Source organism: Balaenoptera ricei, chromosome 12 (assembly GCF_028023285.1).
Source record: "Balaenoptera ricei isolate mBalRic1 chromosome 12, mBalRic1.hap2, whole genome shotgun sequence".
Classification (NCBI taxonomy): Eukaryota; Metazoa; Chordata; class Mammalia; order Artiodactyla; family Balaenopteridae; genus Balaenoptera; species Balaenoptera ricei.
This window is the reverse complement of record NC_082650.1, coordinates 25,962,630-25,982,118: the sequence shown is the minus strand read 5'-3', so window position 1 is coordinate 25,982,118 and position 19,489 is coordinate 25,962,630. Positions and strand designations below refer to the sequence as shown.

Below are 19,489 nucleotides of genomic sequence, written 5' to 3'. Positions count from 1 at the left end.
GGTGCTGGAGTGATGGGGAGAATGCAGAGTTGTTGCTTACTGGTTATAGTTTCTCTTTGAGGTAATGAAAAAGTTTTGGAAATTAATAGTAATGATGGTTCCACAACATCATATGTGTAATTAATACCACTGAATTACACATGTAGACATGGTTAAAATGGCAAATTTTTGTTATATATATTTATAATAATTTTTTTGAAAAGGATTAAAGTGATGGAACTAAAAGGATATTATTACTTTGCTATCATCAACTCCCAATGAATCTAACAATTATTTCATATGGTAGAATTTACATACCACATCACCTTCTTCCTGAAGGGGAATAAGGAAGACACTTGAACAGTATTTTTTTTTCTTTGACTTTGTCAGAACATGTAAATCATAATTTATCCATGCTTATAGGCACTGAGGGCTACCTTACAGGGTGATGCCTTACATCCATATAGCGCTTGGTAGTTTTCAGAAGCCTTTTATATATAGTGTTTAGTTTGGTCTTGTGATGATTCTGTATTATGTTTGACCGAATTTCACAGAGGTCTGCCTTCGGTTTCCAGGTCTGATAGAAGTCTGGATCATCCTGCTGGAGCAGCTCACAGCAGCTGTGTCTAACTGTCCACGTCAGCACCAACCCCCGACCTTAGATTTGCTCTTTGAGCTGTTGAGAGATGTTACCAAAACACCTGGTAAATATTTCTATGTCTGTCTTTCGAGGGAGTTTGTTATACATATAACTTTTTTCAGGAAGGTATCTGTATGAGTGTCTATTTCACTGATGTAACCCCAGAGAGCATAATAGATGCTCTCTATATATATATTTGTTGAACATTTAAGACATGTCCTTGTATTGTTTATGGGTTTCCCACCAGCCCATTTATAAATAATGGGTGGTGGCCAGGTAGGTGAATGTGTAGAACCCCACTATATTCAGGCCAAGGCTGTGGTATCAATGTCCCCTTGAACCAGTTGGCTTTGCTCTGTTCTGTGGTTACAGCCTTCCTCTGTGGCTGGGTCTCATATACTCTTGGCCCCAGGGCTGTCAGTAGGGCTTAACAGGTCTACCACTGACATGAACCAACCACTCAAATGTATGAAGACAGCAACATCTTACTTGTATAAGGGTCATAGGTGATTCTATTTGGGAAGACATCTAGTGAGTTCCTGATAGTACAGGAAATGGCCCTTGGGAATTTATTTCTTGTTCTGAATTAGTCAAGGTTAGCATGCACACTTACTCATCCAAATTTTCCCAAGATCTAAGAAATTTTTTATAGAAATTTTAGTTTTCACTAACAGAATCAGAACCACAAATGAAACCACTAGTTTAATTCTCGAGTAATAAGAGGAGTTTTGTATTCAATATAAACTGATGAAGACTTGATAAGTGATACTGTTTTAAGATCCATAGCAAAGTTTATATCAGAATTTTTTTCAGGAACACCATTATAGCTACTCCTACACATTAAAAATTTAAAGACTTTCTATCCAAGAATAAGCAGGTATCTTATAGAATTTTATATGCCACTATTTCTAAATCTGTTTTATTGGTCAGTATCATTTTCTACTACTAAGTGTGTATGAAGAGCGTTTTAGCCCAATAATTCTACTCCTAGAAATCAAAGGAAATTAACAGTAATGAAGATAACATTCTATGTATAATGATGTTTGATGAAGCATCTTGAATACCAAAATAATTATGAACACCCTAAATGGGTTAAATAAGTTATGGTAAAAGCATGTAAATGTCTACAAGCATTAAAATGAATATCTGTGAATAATATTTAATGACATCAATAATTGTTTATAGGGCATTATGTTAAAATATATATAGCGTGGAGTACAATCTCAACTTTTTGAGAAGCATTTATAAATATACACATACACCCAAACATAATACATTCAAAAAGTACTAGAAGGAAATACATCAAAATATTATTTTCTTCTTCTTCATATTCTCATGTGTTTTATGAAAGGGATACCTTGCTTTTGTAATCAGTATTTTAAAAATCCATCAACATTTCCACAAATATTTTTATTACAGCGTTGTTCATAAAGCAAAATATAGAAACATCTTAAATTTCCATCAGTAAGGGAATGGATAAGTACATGGATAAGTACAAACTAATGCATATACAGTTTGAATAGTTTGGAATAGTATGTGGTAATAAAAATGAGGAATATCTAAATTTGCTGACACAGAAAGATCTCTAACTTGTAACTGTTATGGGCAAAAAATCAACATGCAGACCAAGGTTTACCTTATCCCATTTATATAAAAAAGTAATAAAATACATATATATATTTCTCTTTGTTTCATATAAATATATGTACTCTTAGTTTCATATAAATAAATATACTTACAGTTCAAAGGGTGAACTTTTTCTTATATGTGTATATGTATTTGTATGTTTATGGGGACTAAGGAAGTGATCAAGTGATACTTTAGCTTTATCAGTATTGTTTGAATTTTTAATGAGTATATTTATGTATTACTTACGTAATTAAAATCATGCAGAATTTAAAAAGAAAAATGTCACCAAAGACCATATATTTCCCAATCAGTGGTAAATTCTTTTTCTTTGTTCCTTCTCAGAATGGGGAGCTCCCGTGAAAGAGATGGGAAGCTCTCTGCCGTCACTCGGCGCTGCCCTTTTGTTGCAGGGGAGGTGCTAAGATCACAATTCTGATGCTGACCTTTCTTTTTCAGGACCAGGGTTTGGCATCTATGCAGTTGTTCACCTTCTCCTTCCCGTGATGTCCCTTTGGCTTCGCCGTAGCCATAACGACCATTCTTACTGGGACGTGGCGTCTGCTAACTTCAAGCATGCCATCGGTCTGTCCTGTGAGCTGGTGGTGGAGCACATTCAGAGCTTCATCCACTCAGGTATCTAAGGTGCCAGAGCAGCTCATGCTGAGTAGTTGTTTAGTAGACAGCATCGTTGTCTAGAAGTGCTTAGTAAATACCAGTGCATGATTTTTGTCCTGGGAATTATTAAAATAGAATTACATGGTTAGTGCCAGCCTTCTAATAGTAGGTTGTCAAGAAGAAAATTGGTACCCCTGTGTCCTCTACAAAATTATCAAACAGAATGCTTAAAATACATGTGTGACTAAAAATAAAACACCTAATGAGGTCTAGGATATCTGTGCATTAGGAGAGGGGAGGCAAGTTCAAGTATATAATAAATAAAAAAAGAAGAAATACCCCTCTAGGCTGGGGGTAAGGGAGAGAGTGTATCCTATTGTCCTGCTGCATCTGGGGAGGCTAAATGGAAGAGGCAGGGTTTTAGAAAAGGCTCAAATTATGGTCAAGAGGTTACTTAACAGATTAGGGGGGAAGAGAGGGGGTCTTAATATCTGTGGCACTTTGAAAAAGATTTGGAAGTGTGGGGTGGATAGTATGCTGAAGTCAGCAGACAGAGAGGGAGCTGTATGTCAGCTGTGGTGCCAGTGGAGCAGCATTTGTGAAATAGATTCTTGCCATGGAAAGATCTGGAAATTTGGGAGCAGGAGGAATCTTGCTGCTAGCCCTAAAGGTTATAAAGAAAAGGGAAAGACGTACAGAATTTTAAAGGAAGAGGTGAGGTCAGAGGCTCCCTTGTTGGCGAGGTTAGAGAAACTCATGAGAACCTGACCCCAAGGAAGAGTCAAAAAGCAAAGTTAAGAAATGGGGGTCTCCACTAAGCTTAGTAAGGACAATTTGTCCTGCAAAAACCACACCGATCGAGAAAGAAGAAAAATGGGTATTTCCATGTGCAGGCGCTAACTGCATCCCTAGTGGTGGAGTTTCTGCCCAGGTCCTGGCTTTGCACAGCTCAGGACCCTTGAGGATTCCACTGAGAATTGGTTCTGTGGCATCACAAGAACTTTGTGGAAAAGAATACTGGCGTATTCCTTGAACTGGGCAAACAGAATGTGATTTTGGGAGATCTTATTTTCTTTAGTCTGGGGACAGCATGCAGACTGAAGCCAAACTGAAAAGGTTCAAGAAGTGATAGTTGGTATGAGAAGGTTTTTTGTTTACTAAGAGCATTTAATTCAATCTAATTCAACGATCAGCCATAAGGAATGTTTGTTTTATCTTTCCCTTTAAGAATTAAATTTTTTTACTAGCTAGTATTCAGGCTATATAATAGTATATGTTCTATTTTGCTTAAGCAGATGAATTATATACTTTGAAAAGTGTACATCAACACATTAAGGTGAGCCACATGCATTTCATCTTGATATATCTAGAAATGGATGAGACAAGCTAAAATTAGGTAAAACCAAGATAATTTTTGTTGTAATGAGTGTTTTATTTTTGTTGTTATTGTTATGGCCATTTTTCTCACTGTTCTATTTCCCAGATACTTGTATATTTTTTGTATCATTTAGCCTTGCCTCTTTTGCTGTAGTATAGATGCCACCCAGCCCGTTCCTTTGCGATACCACTGAGTGCCATCTTGCTTTGATTTTCCTGCAGACATCAGGTATGAGAGCATGATCAACACCATGCTGAAGGACCTCTTTGAGTTGCTGGTGGCGTGTGTGGCCAAGCCCACAGAAACCATCTCCCGAGTGGGCTGCTCCTGTATCAGGTGACATAAAGGTTCCCTGGCTCTCCACAAAACTGGAGTTTTTATGATGAAATCCAGGGGAATTAAATTCTTTGATGGTAGCAATCTACTTCTTATAAATAAAAATGACTGTGCTACTAACTCTTCATTTCATCCAGTCAGCAAATATTTACTGTGTAAGTCATTATACAGGGTGCTCTGCTGCCCAGAAAGTGATGTGACCAAGGTCCCGACCCGCACGGAGCGTACAACCTGTTCTAAAGGACAGAACAAAGAGAGTCATGGGAAAAGTGATAATAGGCAGGAGGAACTATAAATGCCACGAAAGGACGAGACGCCTGGGGAGTAGAGCAGTCAGCAAGACCTTCTGTAGTAACGATACTTGGTCAGATCTCCCAAGGTGGGTTAGCTTCCGATAGGTGGCGACTTTGTAAGCAGGAGAACAGCATGAACACATACATGGAGATAAGAGTTACAAGTGACAAGAGGGTTTTATCTTGTTATGTGTAGAGGAGTAGTGGCAAATTGGGCTGGAATGGGAAAAATTAGTATAGAATATATACATGCAAGCCTAAGTTTAAACATCGGCCTATTTGTAGTGGGAATCCATTGATATTTTTTTTACATTAAGTGGGTTAGGACATTTTGTGACAAAAGACAGCAAGACTTGTAAGGGAACTATAGACTAAATCTAGGCACGCGTCCGGAAGGACCTACCTACCTTTTGTGACAATAAAATATACGAATTCAAGACTTCCTTCCTTTTTTCTCCTGGCAGGTACGTCCTCGTGACAGCGGGCCCCGTGTTCACGGAGGAGATGTGGAGGCTGGCTTGCTGTGCCCTGCAGGACGCCTTCTCGGCCACGCTCAAGCCGGTGAAGGTAAGTCACTCGGAGGAGAGACCAGGGCACCTCCAGCCTTCCTCAGCTCCCTGGTGCTCCTCAAGTTGGGTCGCCTGGATTCCGCCTCCCTCCTTGTAGCAGGCGGTGTCACTTGGTGGGAACAAGGTAGCTGGATCAGCACTTTGTCCCAGACACAGTGACAACGTCAGATCAAAGACAGGGCCTGGAGCCATGAGCTCAGCTGCACCCAGCGAACGACTGCTGTGTTTCTCCCCAGGATCTGCTGGGCTGCTTCCACAGCGGCACCGAGAGCTTCAGCGGGGAAGGCTGCCAGGTGAGGGTGGCGGCCCCCTCCTCCTCCCCCAGTGCTGAGGCCGAGTACTGGCGCATCCGAGCCATGGCTCAGCAGGTAAGGGTGGGGTTTTTGATCCCAGGGGCTCTGGAAGCTTGAGATATTGCTAGGGGTCATTTCTGAAGGCCGTGCATCACCACACTGCCTTTCATTCCTTTAGGGACATAGACGTCCTGGCTCTGAGCTCTGGCCTGTGCTGTTCTTTTCCAGAAATCACTTGAACCTAGTCAACAGCGTTATGGTCCTCTCACCATTTCTAGCTTGTTGCATCCTCCAGTACCCTGATCAAATAGGGTCCTTTTCCACCCAGCCACTGCACTCCATACATAGCTTGACTTGCGCTACTTACTTATGTTATAAATAGTTACTGAAATACTATTGTTAATGCTAGACTATGAGTGCCTAAAAATGGTAAACTTATTTTTTTTCCTATATCTCCCATACACAGCAAAGAGCTTAACATTTACAAGTTGTGTAATAAATTTGAGTTGAATGTTAAGTACATCTTAATTTTACAGATTACTTTTTCTTCTGACACATGGCAGAAGTCACAAAAGTTGGTTGTAAGTTGATGAGTCAGGAGCAGAGAACATATTCTGTATATTGGTAGTCCTAGAGCAGGGCACATAGAAGGCACTTATTAAATATTTGTTGAGTCAGTGAATCACTAAATTACAGAAGTCCTTACAGCTTTAGCTTGAGCTACAGCTATGTCCTCAGACACTTAAGTGACCTGTCAATCTGTCTCTAAGAAACCCTGCATGGGGCTTTTATCAGCACTGTCCCTTAATTCACATATATTCATAACAGTGCTATTCATAATAGGGGAAAAACAAAAATGGACTAAATTCCCAACCACCACTGATTAGCTGGCTAAACACTCTCATTTAACAGCAACAGACAGACATAGTTGAATTGTGTTTCATATGCAGAAGATGTTTGCATATACATGTGTGTGTGTTTAAAATATTAAACAATTTTTATAAATGTATATGCACAGGAAAATGAAGTGAGTTGGGGTTTATCTTCAAAGGCTCCCTTTCTCTACAAAATCTATTTAAATTCTTAATAGAATTTCCCCTTAGCACACTGATAACCCAGGATGCCCTATCAACAAAAAGAACTCAGTCACGTTCACCGTATTAGTTGAGAAGTTTCCTGCCAGGTCTGGCTTCTGAAGCGCTTTCCCCAGCTCTCCTCAGAGAGTGGGACAAGAACCTCCCACCTTCAACTACTCACATCTGCTGAGCACATTCCTAACATCCCAGGACACGGGTTCTGGCCAGGAACCATAACAGAGAAGGCAAGAGGGCGGTCCTCCTCTGAAGGGGTGGCTTCTCTAAGTAGCAAGCCTTCACAGCTGACTAGATGAGGCATTTTTCCATGTGCATCCAGCAGTCTTCCCACCCACAGCAAGAATATGAAAATGGAATCCTGTTCTGAAATAGTTAATGGAGAAGAACAGCAGAAAACAGTGAATCTTTCATTTCTTCATATTACTTTCTTCTTCAGTCCCAAACCTTCTCCCATATTTCCTCTTCAGATAACCCAGTATTCAATTATCTGATAATTTAACAAGATTTGGAAAGAAAAAATTCCTTAAGAATACTCAGGTTTCCAAAGGGAAGTAGTGAAGGTATATTAAATAATGTCAAATGAAATCATTTGGATCGGAATCCGAGAAGTGGCTACTGTTTTCGAAGTCACCTCTCCCATTGTCTGTTAATAGAGCAGTATGGCCACAGCAGCAGCCCTGACAGGAGAAGTCCCAATTAGTTTCCTGTTCCTGCATGGTTTAGAATATGTACCAAACAGACGTCTAAAGCAGAGGAGACCTCTTACAAACATAGCCCCTTTTTATTTACTCTTAACATTAAATGTCAGTCCTTGCTATTTGGAGTGTAATGACTTGTCACGTGGCAGAAGCAGTAGTGTCATTACTATTCGTGCCAGCAGCTAACTTTTATTGAGTATTTACTCTTCTGTTCTAATGCTTTGCATATGTCAATACACACATATTAATTCATTTAATTCTCTCAACAAACATACCAGTAGGAAATCATTACCAACCTCATTTTAAAGGTGAAAAAATGAGTAGAAAGAGTGAGCCACTTGCCGAAGGCCACCCAGCTGATCCCTGGCGGAGGCAGGTCGAGGACGGTGGCGCTCTGACCTGTAACTTTGTATATACATGCAGGTGTTTATGTTGGACACCCAGAGCTCCCCAAAGACTCCAAACAACTTTGATCATGCTCAGTCCTGTCAGCTCATTATTGAACTGCCTCCTGATGAGAAGCCAAACGGACACATCAAGAAAAGGTAAGCAGCCAAGCGCTTATAAATAGGAAAGTTCATTTATTCCCAGCTCTTGCTCATTGTAACTCAAGCTTCAGCCAAGAACACTGAAAACAGTTGTGGAGTCACTTAGCAAAAAGTTGTTAGCATTTTAACCAAATTTCCCACATTTCACATGTGTTCGTTTGCTAGGACTGCCATAACAAAGTACACAGACTGGGTGGCTTAAACAACAGGAATTTAATTTCTCACAGTTCCGGAGCCTAGAAGTCCAAGATCAGGGTGTCAGCCATGTTGGTTTCTTCTGAGGCCTCCCTCCTTGGCTTCTAGATGAATGTCTGTTCCCTGTGTCTTTGCATGGTCTTTCCTCTGTATATGTCTTTGTGCAAATTTCTTTCTCTTAGGAGGACACCAGTCATACTGGATTAAGGCCCATCCTAATGCCCTCCTTAACCCAATTATTTCTTTAAAGAAAGACCCTTTTTCCAAGTATACATTCTGTGATACTATGGATTAGGACTTCCATGTATGAATTTGGGGGGGACACAACTCACTGTATCTATAGCATCATACATATCATAATCCTTTTTAAAAAAATAATGTGAGGCGTGATTCATATTGTTTCAGTGAGAAATACATCATTAACTTCTCATGAGCAGTACAGCTGTTAGGATACAGAAAGCTCAGTGCATGCCACAGGAAACTTGCTCTTTTTGAGTACTATCATCCTACCAAAAAAACATTGTTCCTAGAGTTGAAGATGAAGCCAGTGACTGAAAGTTCCCATTTTAAAACTTCTGACACACTAATAGTAATGATGATAAGTATTTGAGTGCAATAGATGAAGTACAGGGAGTAGGTAATCCACTTCCACTGGTGCATGAGGAAACATTCAGGGAGACTGCGAATCAGAGGAGATGGAATCAAAACCAGGTCTAGCTGAGCACAATGCCTGTGTCCTTTACCATTTCCATTTTAGGGAGAGAGTGTGATTTTTCCAAAAGTTACCAGGTAGCATAGCAGTTTGATTAATATACCCATTTGGGTGAAATTTCCAGGTACTAATTTTTTTTAGTCAAGTGTGTGTGGTACATACAGAAGACTATGTGGAAGGTTCAAAGGTTATCAAGCATGAATAAAAAGTGAAATAACTATGAACCTGCCACTGCACTTCAGAAGTAGAACTTTACCAATATCCCATGTATTCCTCCCAATTCTGTGCCCTGCTTCCCCCCACTGCCGATCACTCAAAAGTGTTGGGCAGGGCTTCCCTGGTGGCGCAGTAGTTGAGAATCTGCCTGCCAATGCAGGGGACACGGGTTCGAGCCCTGGTCCGGGAAGATCCCACATGCCGCGGAGCAACTGGGCCCGTGAGCCACAACTACTGAGCCTGCGCGTCTGGAGCCTGTGCTCCGCAACAAGAGAGGCCGCGATAGTGAGAGGCCCGCGCACCGCGATGAAGAGTGGCCCCCGCTTGCCGCAACTGGAGAAAGCCCTCGCACAGAAACGAAGACCCAACACAGCCAGAAATAAATAATAAAAAAAAAAAAAAAAAAAAAAAAGTGTTGGGCATTTTTATCTATTCTGCATACAAATGATTGTGCACTCCTTTCCACAGCTTTAAGCGTTGATCTACTTTCAAATTTCAGTTCTTACCTGTTTTCCCTTTTTTTATATATTTCTAGTCCCTTCAGCCAATTATTCCTACTAAAACAATTTTTGAAGTAAAAGGAGAAAAGGGGGGAAAGGAATAATAAGCTGAATTCACATTATAAATAAAACACAGGAAAAATAGGATGACCTAATAATATTCCTATGTTACTGGTTTAACGGTTTTAAAAGATTAAGATTTAAAAATTTATCACCATGGTTCCTCAGTTTACTTAGTACTTTTAATAGACAATTACCCCCTCAATGAAATTCAGTAAAACAGGAAAAGCACAAATTCTTTAGTAGAAGCCACTATGCCTTAAAACATCCTCTAAAATTCTTTAAGTATTTTGCATTGTTGGATTTGACTCATTCTCAGGGGCAATTCTTAGCACAGAAGGTAGGAGAAGATGAGTTAGACATAAGAAAAGTTTGTGCATCTGCTGGTCAGGTGCGTCCTCAGAGGTCCGCATTAAAAAGACTGGAACTAAAACCAGATTGCAACATTTAAGTAAAGAGAAATCTGGGTTGGTTTGTTTGTTTGTTTGTTTTAACATCTTTATTGGAGTATAATTGCTTTACAGTGGTGTGTTAGTTTCAGCTTTATAACAAAGTGAATCAGCTATACATATACATATGTCCCCATGTCTCTTCCCTCTTGCGTCTACCTCCCTCCCACCCTCCCTATCCCACCCCTCTAGGTGGTCACAAAGCACCGAGCTGATCTCCCTGTGCTATGTGGCTGCTTCCCACTAGCTATTTTACGTTTGGTAGTGTATATATGTCCATGCCACTCTCTCACTTTGTCACAGCTTACCCTTCTCCCTCCCCATATCCTAATGAAACTTAAAAGCTTTTGCACAGCAAAGGAAACCATAAACAAGACCAAAAGGCAACCCTCAGAATGGGAGAAAATATTTGCAAATGAAGCAACTGACAAAGGATTAATCTCCAAAATTTACAAGCAGCTCAATATCAAAAAAACAAACAACCCAATTCAAAAATGGGCAGAAGACCTAAATAGGCATTTCTCCAAAGAAGATATACAGATTGCCAACAAACACATGAAAGAATGCTCAACATCATTAATCATTAGAGAAATGCAAATCAAAACTACAATGAGGTATCACCTCACACCAGTCAGAATGGCCATCATCAAAAAATCTACGAACAATAAATGCTGGAGAGGGTGTGGAGAAAAGGGAACCCTCTTGCATTATTGGTGGGAATGTAAATTGGTACAGCCACTATGGAGAACAGTATGGAGTTTCCTTAAAAAACTAAAAATAGAACTACCATACGACCCAGCAATCCCACTACTGTGCATATACCTTGAGAAAACCATCATTCAAAAAGAGTCATGTACCAAAATGTTCATTGCAGCTCTATTTACAGTAGCCAGGACATGGAAGCAACCTAAGTGTCCATCAACAGATGAATGGATAAAGAAGATGTGGCACATATATACAATGGAATATTACTCAGCCATAAAAAGAAACGAAATTGAGTTATTTGTAGTGAGGTGGATGGACCTAGAGTCTGTCATACAGAGTGAAGTAAGTCAGAAAGAGAAAAACAAATACCGTATGCTAACACATATATATGGAATCTAAGAAAAAAAAAAAAAGGTCATGAAGAACCTAGGGGCAAGACAGGAATAAAGACACAGACTTACTAGAGAATGGACTGGGTTTGTTTTTAGGTCACTTTGACATTGACAGCCCAAGCAAGCCACATAATCTTAATTAGAGCTTTACGATGTACTTTAAACTATGAATCTGTTTACCTCTGATACCGACATTAGCATGTTTTAAGTCAGCCAGTTGTTAAGCAATTAACTCAATCATCCCGTCTGGAGGCTTGCTTGCCTATGCACTTTGCATTGGAAGCAGGAAGGGAAGGTGTAAGTTTCTCCACTTCAAGGTCCCCATCTTAAAGGGTGTGCTGAGAAAAGGGTACAACAAATTGAAAAGGGTACATCAAATTATCTGTTGATTTTTGTTTGCTCCAGATCTTTCTCGTCTCCTGTCAGATTATGGTGAAGAGTTGCAGATCTATAAGCAGTTATTTCACTTTTTCAATATATTTCTGAAAGTTTGATCTCCTCAGTATTGCTGCTTCTTTCCCTATGTTTTCTTATTGCTGCATTATTTGGCTTGAACCTAAAGGGGATTTTCTGTCCTTTTTTACATGCTCAGTTAGCAATTTTATATCTTAAAACATCAAAGGGAATAACCTTGGTTGACAAGATGCTTTGATTGGCCCTCTCTTTAGGTGTTTGCTGGTAAAAGGCTTCCCATTTCTCAGGGGAGGTAATAGAAAAAATCCTCCTGGGCTAGGCTGCTTAAACCTTCAGAAGTCACCCCCTGGTTGTGCTTCCTACTTTAGGAGTCCAGGCTGCCAGCAGGATGGGGTTGAAGTGTCAGAGGCACTGCTCAAGGAGACCATTTCTTCCAGGCACCTGCACTCAGAACTAATCTGGTTTTTGTTATTTTGGTTTGTTTTGAATGCTTCTCTCAGCATACATTTGCCCTGGGACAAGAAGATGAGTAAAGCACTGCCCTGTCCCTTGAAGGTTTATGGTATAGTGGGGAGGCCAGCCCAGTGATAAGTGACAGGAGTTCCCTTCTTAGTTAGGGTCCTGTAGTTGTGGACGTGAAGCGCTAGACCAAATGGGTGGCTTTCACAGCCTGCTTCTTCAAAAGAGTGCATAGTTAGGTCTCCTAATACCTCAAGTAACTTATCAAAAGTTACTTCTATGGTGGGGGAATTGGGAGGGGTTGGGGAGTTACCATTTAATGGGTTCAGAGTTTCTGTTTGTGCTGATGAAAAAGTTCTAGAAATAGATAGTGGTGATGGTTACACAACATTGTGCATGTACTTAATGCTACTGAATTGAACTTTTAAAAATGATTAAAATGGTAACATCAGGTTATATATAATTTACCACAAAAAAGTTGCTTAAGTGATATGTTAGAAGGGGTTACTGTTTGTACCTTTGTACCTATTCCATTTTTGCTGAAAGTACGATGTTTTCTTTGAGATACCACTACACAAAGGTCAAGGTCAACCTTTAAAAAAATGTATGGGAGGATTTTTGTTCTTTTTTGCTAGTTAAAATATTTTTCCTGCTAGTTATAAAAGTAATTTTTAAATTCATGATCTTAAAAAATGGTACAAATGAACTTATTTACAAAACAGAAATAGAGTCACAGATGTAGAAAACAAACTAATGGTTACCAGGGGGGAAAGGGAGGGGGAGAGAGAAATTGGGAGATTGGGATTGACATATACACACTATACTATATATTATAAAATAGATAACTAACTATTAAGAACCTACTGTATAGCACAGGGAACTCAATACTCTGTAATGACCTATATGGGAAAAGAATCTTAAAAGGAGATATAAGTATATATGTAATATGTATGAGATATAGTAACTGATGCACTTTGCTGCACACCTGAAACTAACATGACATTGTAAATCAACTATACTCCGATAAAAAAATTTTTTTTAAGTATTAATGTAACAGTTGGACTTCTGAAATCAGTAGTATGAATGAGTTGTAATTTTGTCATTATCCAGTTATGGGAATTAGTTTGCAACATCATGGCATAAGCTATTTTCATGAAATTCTAAGAGCAGTGAAAAGAATGGGAAACCATAAACCCAAAACCACATTGGTGGATTAAAATTGTTGAAATTGGAATTGAGAATGTTTTCTTAGTACAGGAATCCAGCCAAACAAAAGGGGCCGAATCACCAAAATGTGAGCATTCACTTCTAATGTTGCCTTATCGGGGCTGTGCCCTGATTAGGAAGTTGTCATGACTGGTGGGTTGCACCTGCTTCTCAACCAGGAGATCTGGCCAGATGTCTAGGGAGCATTCACCCTCTCCCACCTCCCCCAAATGCGCATCCAAGGCCCACAAACAAGTCCCACGCCTGTGCTGGCAGAAAAGGATGCAGAAAGGAATTAGCCTGTGCTGAGTGAATGCTGTTTTCTCTCCTAGGTTTGTTTTAGAAGGCTGCAAATTAAATTATCAATTTCTTTAATTTCTTTCTTTGAAAATATTAGCCCCATAATACCTCTAAAGTTAAAAAACTTTTCAGTGTTTAGACCTTCTCCATCTCACACACTGGAAGCACTAAAGCTTTTATACATATGTACCTAAAGCATTAACATTTTTAATCCTGGAAAACTGGTTTGGTGCCTATAAACCAACTTCAATAAGATTCTAAAAGCTTTGGGTTTGAAGATGGTGGAGTAGAAGGACATGAGCTCACCGCTTCTTATGGAAAAACCAAAATCACAACTAACTGCTGAACAACCACTGACAAACAAATGCTGGAACCTACCAAAAAAGACACCCTACATCCAAAGACAAAGAAGAAGCCACAGTGAGACAGTAGGAGGGCCACAATCGTGATAAAATCAAATCCCATACACACTGGGTGGGCAGCCCACAAACTGAAAAACAATTATACCACAGAAGTTCTCCCATAGGAGTAAAAGGTCTGAGGCCCACATCAGGCTCCCCAGCCTGGGGGTCTGGCAACAGGAGGAGGAGCCCCCAGAGAATCTGGCTTTGAAGGCCAGCAGGGTTTGATCACAGGAATTCCACAGGACTGGGGGAGACAGAAACTCCACTCTTGGAGGGCGCACACAGGGTCTCATGCACAGTACCCAGGGAAAAAAGCAGAGACCTCATAAGAGACTGGCCAGACTTACCTGCTAGTATCGGAGGGTCTCCTGCAGAGGTTGTGGCGGGGGGGGGGATGGCTGTGGCTCACTGCAGGGACAAGGACACTGGTGGCGGCAGTTCTGGTGAATATTCATTGGCGTGAGCACTCTTGGAGGCTGCCATTTTCTCACCAAAACCTGGCCCCACCCAACAGCCTGTAGGCTCCAGTGCTGGGATGCCTCAGGCCAAACAACCAACAGGGAAGGAACACAGCCCCACCCATCAGCAGGCAGGCTGCTTAAAGTCTTCCTGAATAAATAGCTGCCTGATAAACACACCCCCTGACATGGCCCTGCCCACCAGAGGGAAAAGATCCAGCTCCACCCACCAGTGGACAGGTACCAGTCCCTCCCACCAGGAAGCCTGCACAGGTCTCTTAGACAGCCTCATCCACCAGGGGGCAGACTGCAGAAGCAAGAAGGACTACAACCCTGCAGCCTGTGGAATGGAAACTGCAATCACAGAAAGTCAGACAAAATGATACGGCAGAGGAATATGTCCCAGATGAAAGAACAAGATAAAACCCCAGAAGAACAACTAAGTGAAGTGGAGCTAGTCAATCTGTCTAAAAAAGAATTCAGAGTAATGATAGTAAAGATGATCCAAGATCTTGAAAAAAGAATAGAGGCACAGATCGAGTAGATACAAGAAACAAAGACCTAGAAGAACTAAAGAACAAACAAACAATATAATAACTGAAATGAAAAATACACTAGAAGGAATCAATAGTAGAATAACTGAGGCAGAAGAACAGGTAAGTGAGCTGGAATACAGAATGATGGAAATCACTGCTGTGGAACAAAATAAAGAAAAAAGAATGAAAAGAAAGGAGGACAGCCTAAGGGACTTCTGGGTCAACATTAAATGCACCAACATTCACATTATAGGGGCCCCAGAAGGAGAAGAGAAAGGACCTAGGAAAATATTTGAAGAGATAAGCTAAAAACTTCCCTAACATGGGAAAAGAAACAGTCACCCAAGTCCAGAAAGTGCAGAGTACCAGGCAGGATAAACCCAAGGAGGAACACACTGAGACACATAGTAATCAAACTGACAAAAATTAAAGATAACGAAAAAATATTAAAAGCAACAAGGGAAAAGAAACAACCTACAAGGGAATTCCCATAAGGTTGTCAGCTGATTTCTCAGCAGAAACTCTGCAGGCCAGAAGGAGTGGGATTATATATTTAAAGTGATGGAAGGGAATAACCTACAACCAAGAATATTCTACCCAGCAAGGCTGTCATTCAGATTTGGCAGAGAAATCAAAAACTTTACAGACAAGCAAAAGCTAAGAGAATTCAGCACCACCAGACCAGCCTTGCAACAAATGCTAAAGGAACTTCTCTAAGCAGAAAAGAAAAAGCCACAACTAGAAACAAGAAAATTATGAATGGAAACGTTCACTGGTAAAGGCAAACATACAGTAAAAATAGGAAATAATCTGCACACAAATATGATATGAAAACCAGCAGTTGTGAGAAGAGGAGATCACAAATGCAGGATACTGGAAATGCATTTGAAATTAAAAGAACGGCAACTTAAAACAATCTTGCTTTTATATAGACTTCTATATCAAAAACCTCATGGTAACTGCAAACCAAAAATCTACAATAGATACACAAAAAAGAAAAAGTAATCCAAACACAACACTAAAGTTAGTCATCAAATCACAAGAGAAGAGAACAAAGGAGGAAGGGAATAAAAAGCACCTACAAAAACAAATTCAAAACAATTAAAATGGCAATAAGAATATATATATCGATAATTACTTTAAATGTAAATGGATTAAATGCTCCAACCAAAAGACACAGACTGGCTGAATGGATACAAAAACAACACCTGTATATATGCTGTCTACAAGAGACCCACTTCAGACCTAGGGACACATACAGACTGAAAGTGAGGGGATGGAAAAAGATATTCCATGCAAATGGAAATCAAAAGAAAGCTGGAGTAGCAATACTCATATCAGACAAAATAGACTTTAAAGATTGTTACAAGAAACAAAGAAGGACACTACATAATGATCAAGGGATCAATCCAAGAAGAAGATATAACAATGGCAAATATATATGCACCCAACATAATATCTGCCTTATATATTGAGGTGCTCCTAACAGCCATAAAAGAGAAATCAACAGTAACATAATAATAGGGGGGGACTTTAACATCCCACTTACATCAATGGACAGATCATCCAGACAGAAAATAAATAAGGGAACACAGGCTTTAAATGACACATTAAACCACAAGGATTTAACTGATATTTATAGAGCATGCCATCCAAAAGCAGCAGAATACCCATTCTTTTCAAGTGCACATGGAACATTCTCCAGGATTGATCACATGCTGGGCCACAAAGTGAGCCTTGGTAAATTTAAGAAAATTGAAATCATATCAAGCATCTTTTCCGACCACAATGCTATGAGATTAGAAATCAACTACAAGAAAAAAACTGTAAAAAACACAAACACATAGAGGCTAAACAATATGCTACTAAACAACGAATGGATCACTGAAGAAATCAAAGAGGAAATCAAAAAAGACCTAGAGATGAATGAAAATGAAAGCATGATAATCTAAAACCTATGGGACACAGCAAAACAAGTTCTAACAGGGAAGTTTATAGCAATACAATCTTACCTCAGGAAACAAGAACAATCTCAAATAAACAACCTAACCTTACACCTAAAGCAACTAGAGAAACAAGAACAAAAAAACCCCAAAGTTAGTAGAAGGAAAGACATCATAAACATCAGAGCAGGAATAAATGAGATACAGACAAAGAAAACAATAAAAAGATCAATGAAACTAAAAGCTGATTCTTTGAGAAGATAAAAAAATGTGATAAACCTTTAGCCAGACTCATCAAGAAAAAGAGGGAAGAGAGCTCAAGTCAATAAAATTAGAAATGAAAAAGGAGAACTTACAACGGATACCACAGAAATACAAAGGACCATAAGAGACTATTATAAGCAACTATATGCCAATAAAATGGACAACCTGGAAGAAATGGACAAATTCTTATAAAGGTACAATCTCCCAAGACTGAACCAGGAGGAAATAGAAAATATGAAAAGACCAATCACAAGTACTGAAATTAAAACTGTGATTAGAAAAACCACAGTTACAGAAAGATAGAGAAGATGAAAAGGCAGAGGGCTATGTACCAGATGAAGGAACAAGAAAAAACCCCAGAAAAACAACTAAATGAAGTGGAGATAGGCAACCTTCCAGAAAAAGAATTCAGAATAATGATAGTGAAGATGATCCAGGACCTCGGAATAAGAATGGAGGCAAAGATTGAGAAGATTCAAGAAATGATTAACAAAGACCTAGAAGAATTAAAGAACAAACAAACAGAGATGACCAATACAATAACTGAAATGAAAACTACACTAGAAGGAATCAATAGCAGAATAACTGAGGCAGAAGAACGGATAAGTGACCTGGAAGACAGAATGGTGGAATTCACTGCTGCGGAACAGACTAAAGAAAAAAGAATGAAAAGAAATGAAGACAGCCTAAGAGACCTCTGGGACAACATTAAACGCAACAACATTCGCATTATAGGGGTCCCGGAAGGAGAAGAGAGAGAGAAAGGACCAGAGAAAATATTTGAAGAGATTATAGTCGAAAACTTCCCTAACATAGGAAAGGAAATAGCCACCCAAGTCCAGGAAGCGCAGAGAGTCCCATACAGAATAAACCCAAGGAGAAACACGCCGACACACATAGTAATCAAAGTGGCAAAAATTAAAGACAAAGAAAAATTATTGAAAGCAGCAAGGGAAAAACGACAAATAACATACAAGGGAACTCCCATAAGGTTAACAACTGATTTCTCAGCAGAAACTCTGCAAGCCAGAAGGGAGTGGCATGATATACTTAAAGTGATGAAAGGGAAGAACCTACAACCAAGATTACTCTACCCGGCAAGGATCTCATTTAGATTTGATGGAGAAATCAAAAGCTTTACAGACAAGCAAAAGCTAAGAGAATTCAGCACCACCAAACCAGCTCTACAACAAATGCTAAAGGAACTTCTCTAAGTGGGAAACAGAAGAGAAGAAAAGGACCTACAGAAACAAACCCAAAACAATTAAGAAAATGGTCATAGGAACATACATATCGATAATTACCTTAAACGTGAATGGATTAAATGCCCCAACCAAAAGCCATAGACTGGCTGAATGGATACAACAACAAGACCCATATATATGCTGTCTACAAGAGACCCACTTTAGACCTAGGGACACACACAGATTGAAAGTGAGGGGATGGAAAAACATATTCCATGCAAATGGAAATCAAAAGAAAGCTGGAGTAGCTATACTCATATCAGATAAAATAGACTTTAAAATAAAGAATGTTACAAGAGACAAGGAAGGACACTACATAATGATCCAGGGATCAATCCAAGAAGAAGATATAACAATTATAAATATATATGCACCCAACATAGGAGCACCTCAATACATAAGGCAACTGCTAACAGCTATAAAAGAGGAAATCGACAGTAACACAATAATAGTGGGGGACTTTAACACTTCACTTACACCAATGGACAGATCATCCAAAATGAAAATAAATAAGGAAACAGAAGCTTTAAATGACACAATAGACCAGTTAGATTTAATTGATATATATAGGACATTCCATCCAAAAACAGCAGATTACACGTTCTTCTCAAGTGCGCACGGAACATTCTCCAGGATAGATCACATCTTGGGTCACAAATCAAGCCTCAGTAAATTTAAGAAAATTGAAATCATATCAAGCATCTTTTCTGACCACAACGCTATGAGATTAGAAATGAATTACAGGGAAAAAAACGTAAAAAAGACAAACACATGGAGGCTAAACAATACGTTACTAAATAACCAAGAGATCACTGAAGAAATCAAACAGGAAATAAAAAAATACCTAGAGACAAATGACAATGAAAACACGACGACCCAAAACCTATGGGATGCAGCAAAAGCAGTTCTAAGAGGGAAGTTTATAGCTATACAAGCCTACCTAAAGAAACAAGAAAAAGC

The 19,489-nt window shown here is 39.5% G+C and overlaps 1 protein-coding gene across 3 annotated transcripts in view; it reads left to right on the top strand.

Moving 5' to 3' along the window:
- ARFGEF3 (ARFGEF family member 3) overlaps positions 1 to 19,489 on the top strand; it is a 201,635-nt gene that overhangs the window by 170,053 nt on the left and 12,093 nt on the right. For all 3 annotated transcript variants that reach the window (XM_059941111.1, XM_059941110.1, XM_059941113.1), the window contains 6 exons: positions 555 to 683; positions 2,705 to 2,881; positions 4,463 to 4,577; positions 5,335 to 5,437; positions 5,676 to 5,807; positions 7,948 to 8,069. In XM_059941111.1, the coding sequence (XP_059797094.1) occupies positions 555 to 683; positions 2,705 to 2,881; positions 4,463 to 4,577; positions 5,335 to 5,437; positions 5,676 to 5,807; positions 7,948 to 8,069 (778 nt within the window). The remainder of the gene's footprint in view (positions 1 to 554; positions 684 to 2,704; positions 2,882 to 4,462; positions 4,578 to 5,334; positions 5,438 to 5,675; positions 5,808 to 7,947; positions 8,070 to 19,489) is intronic.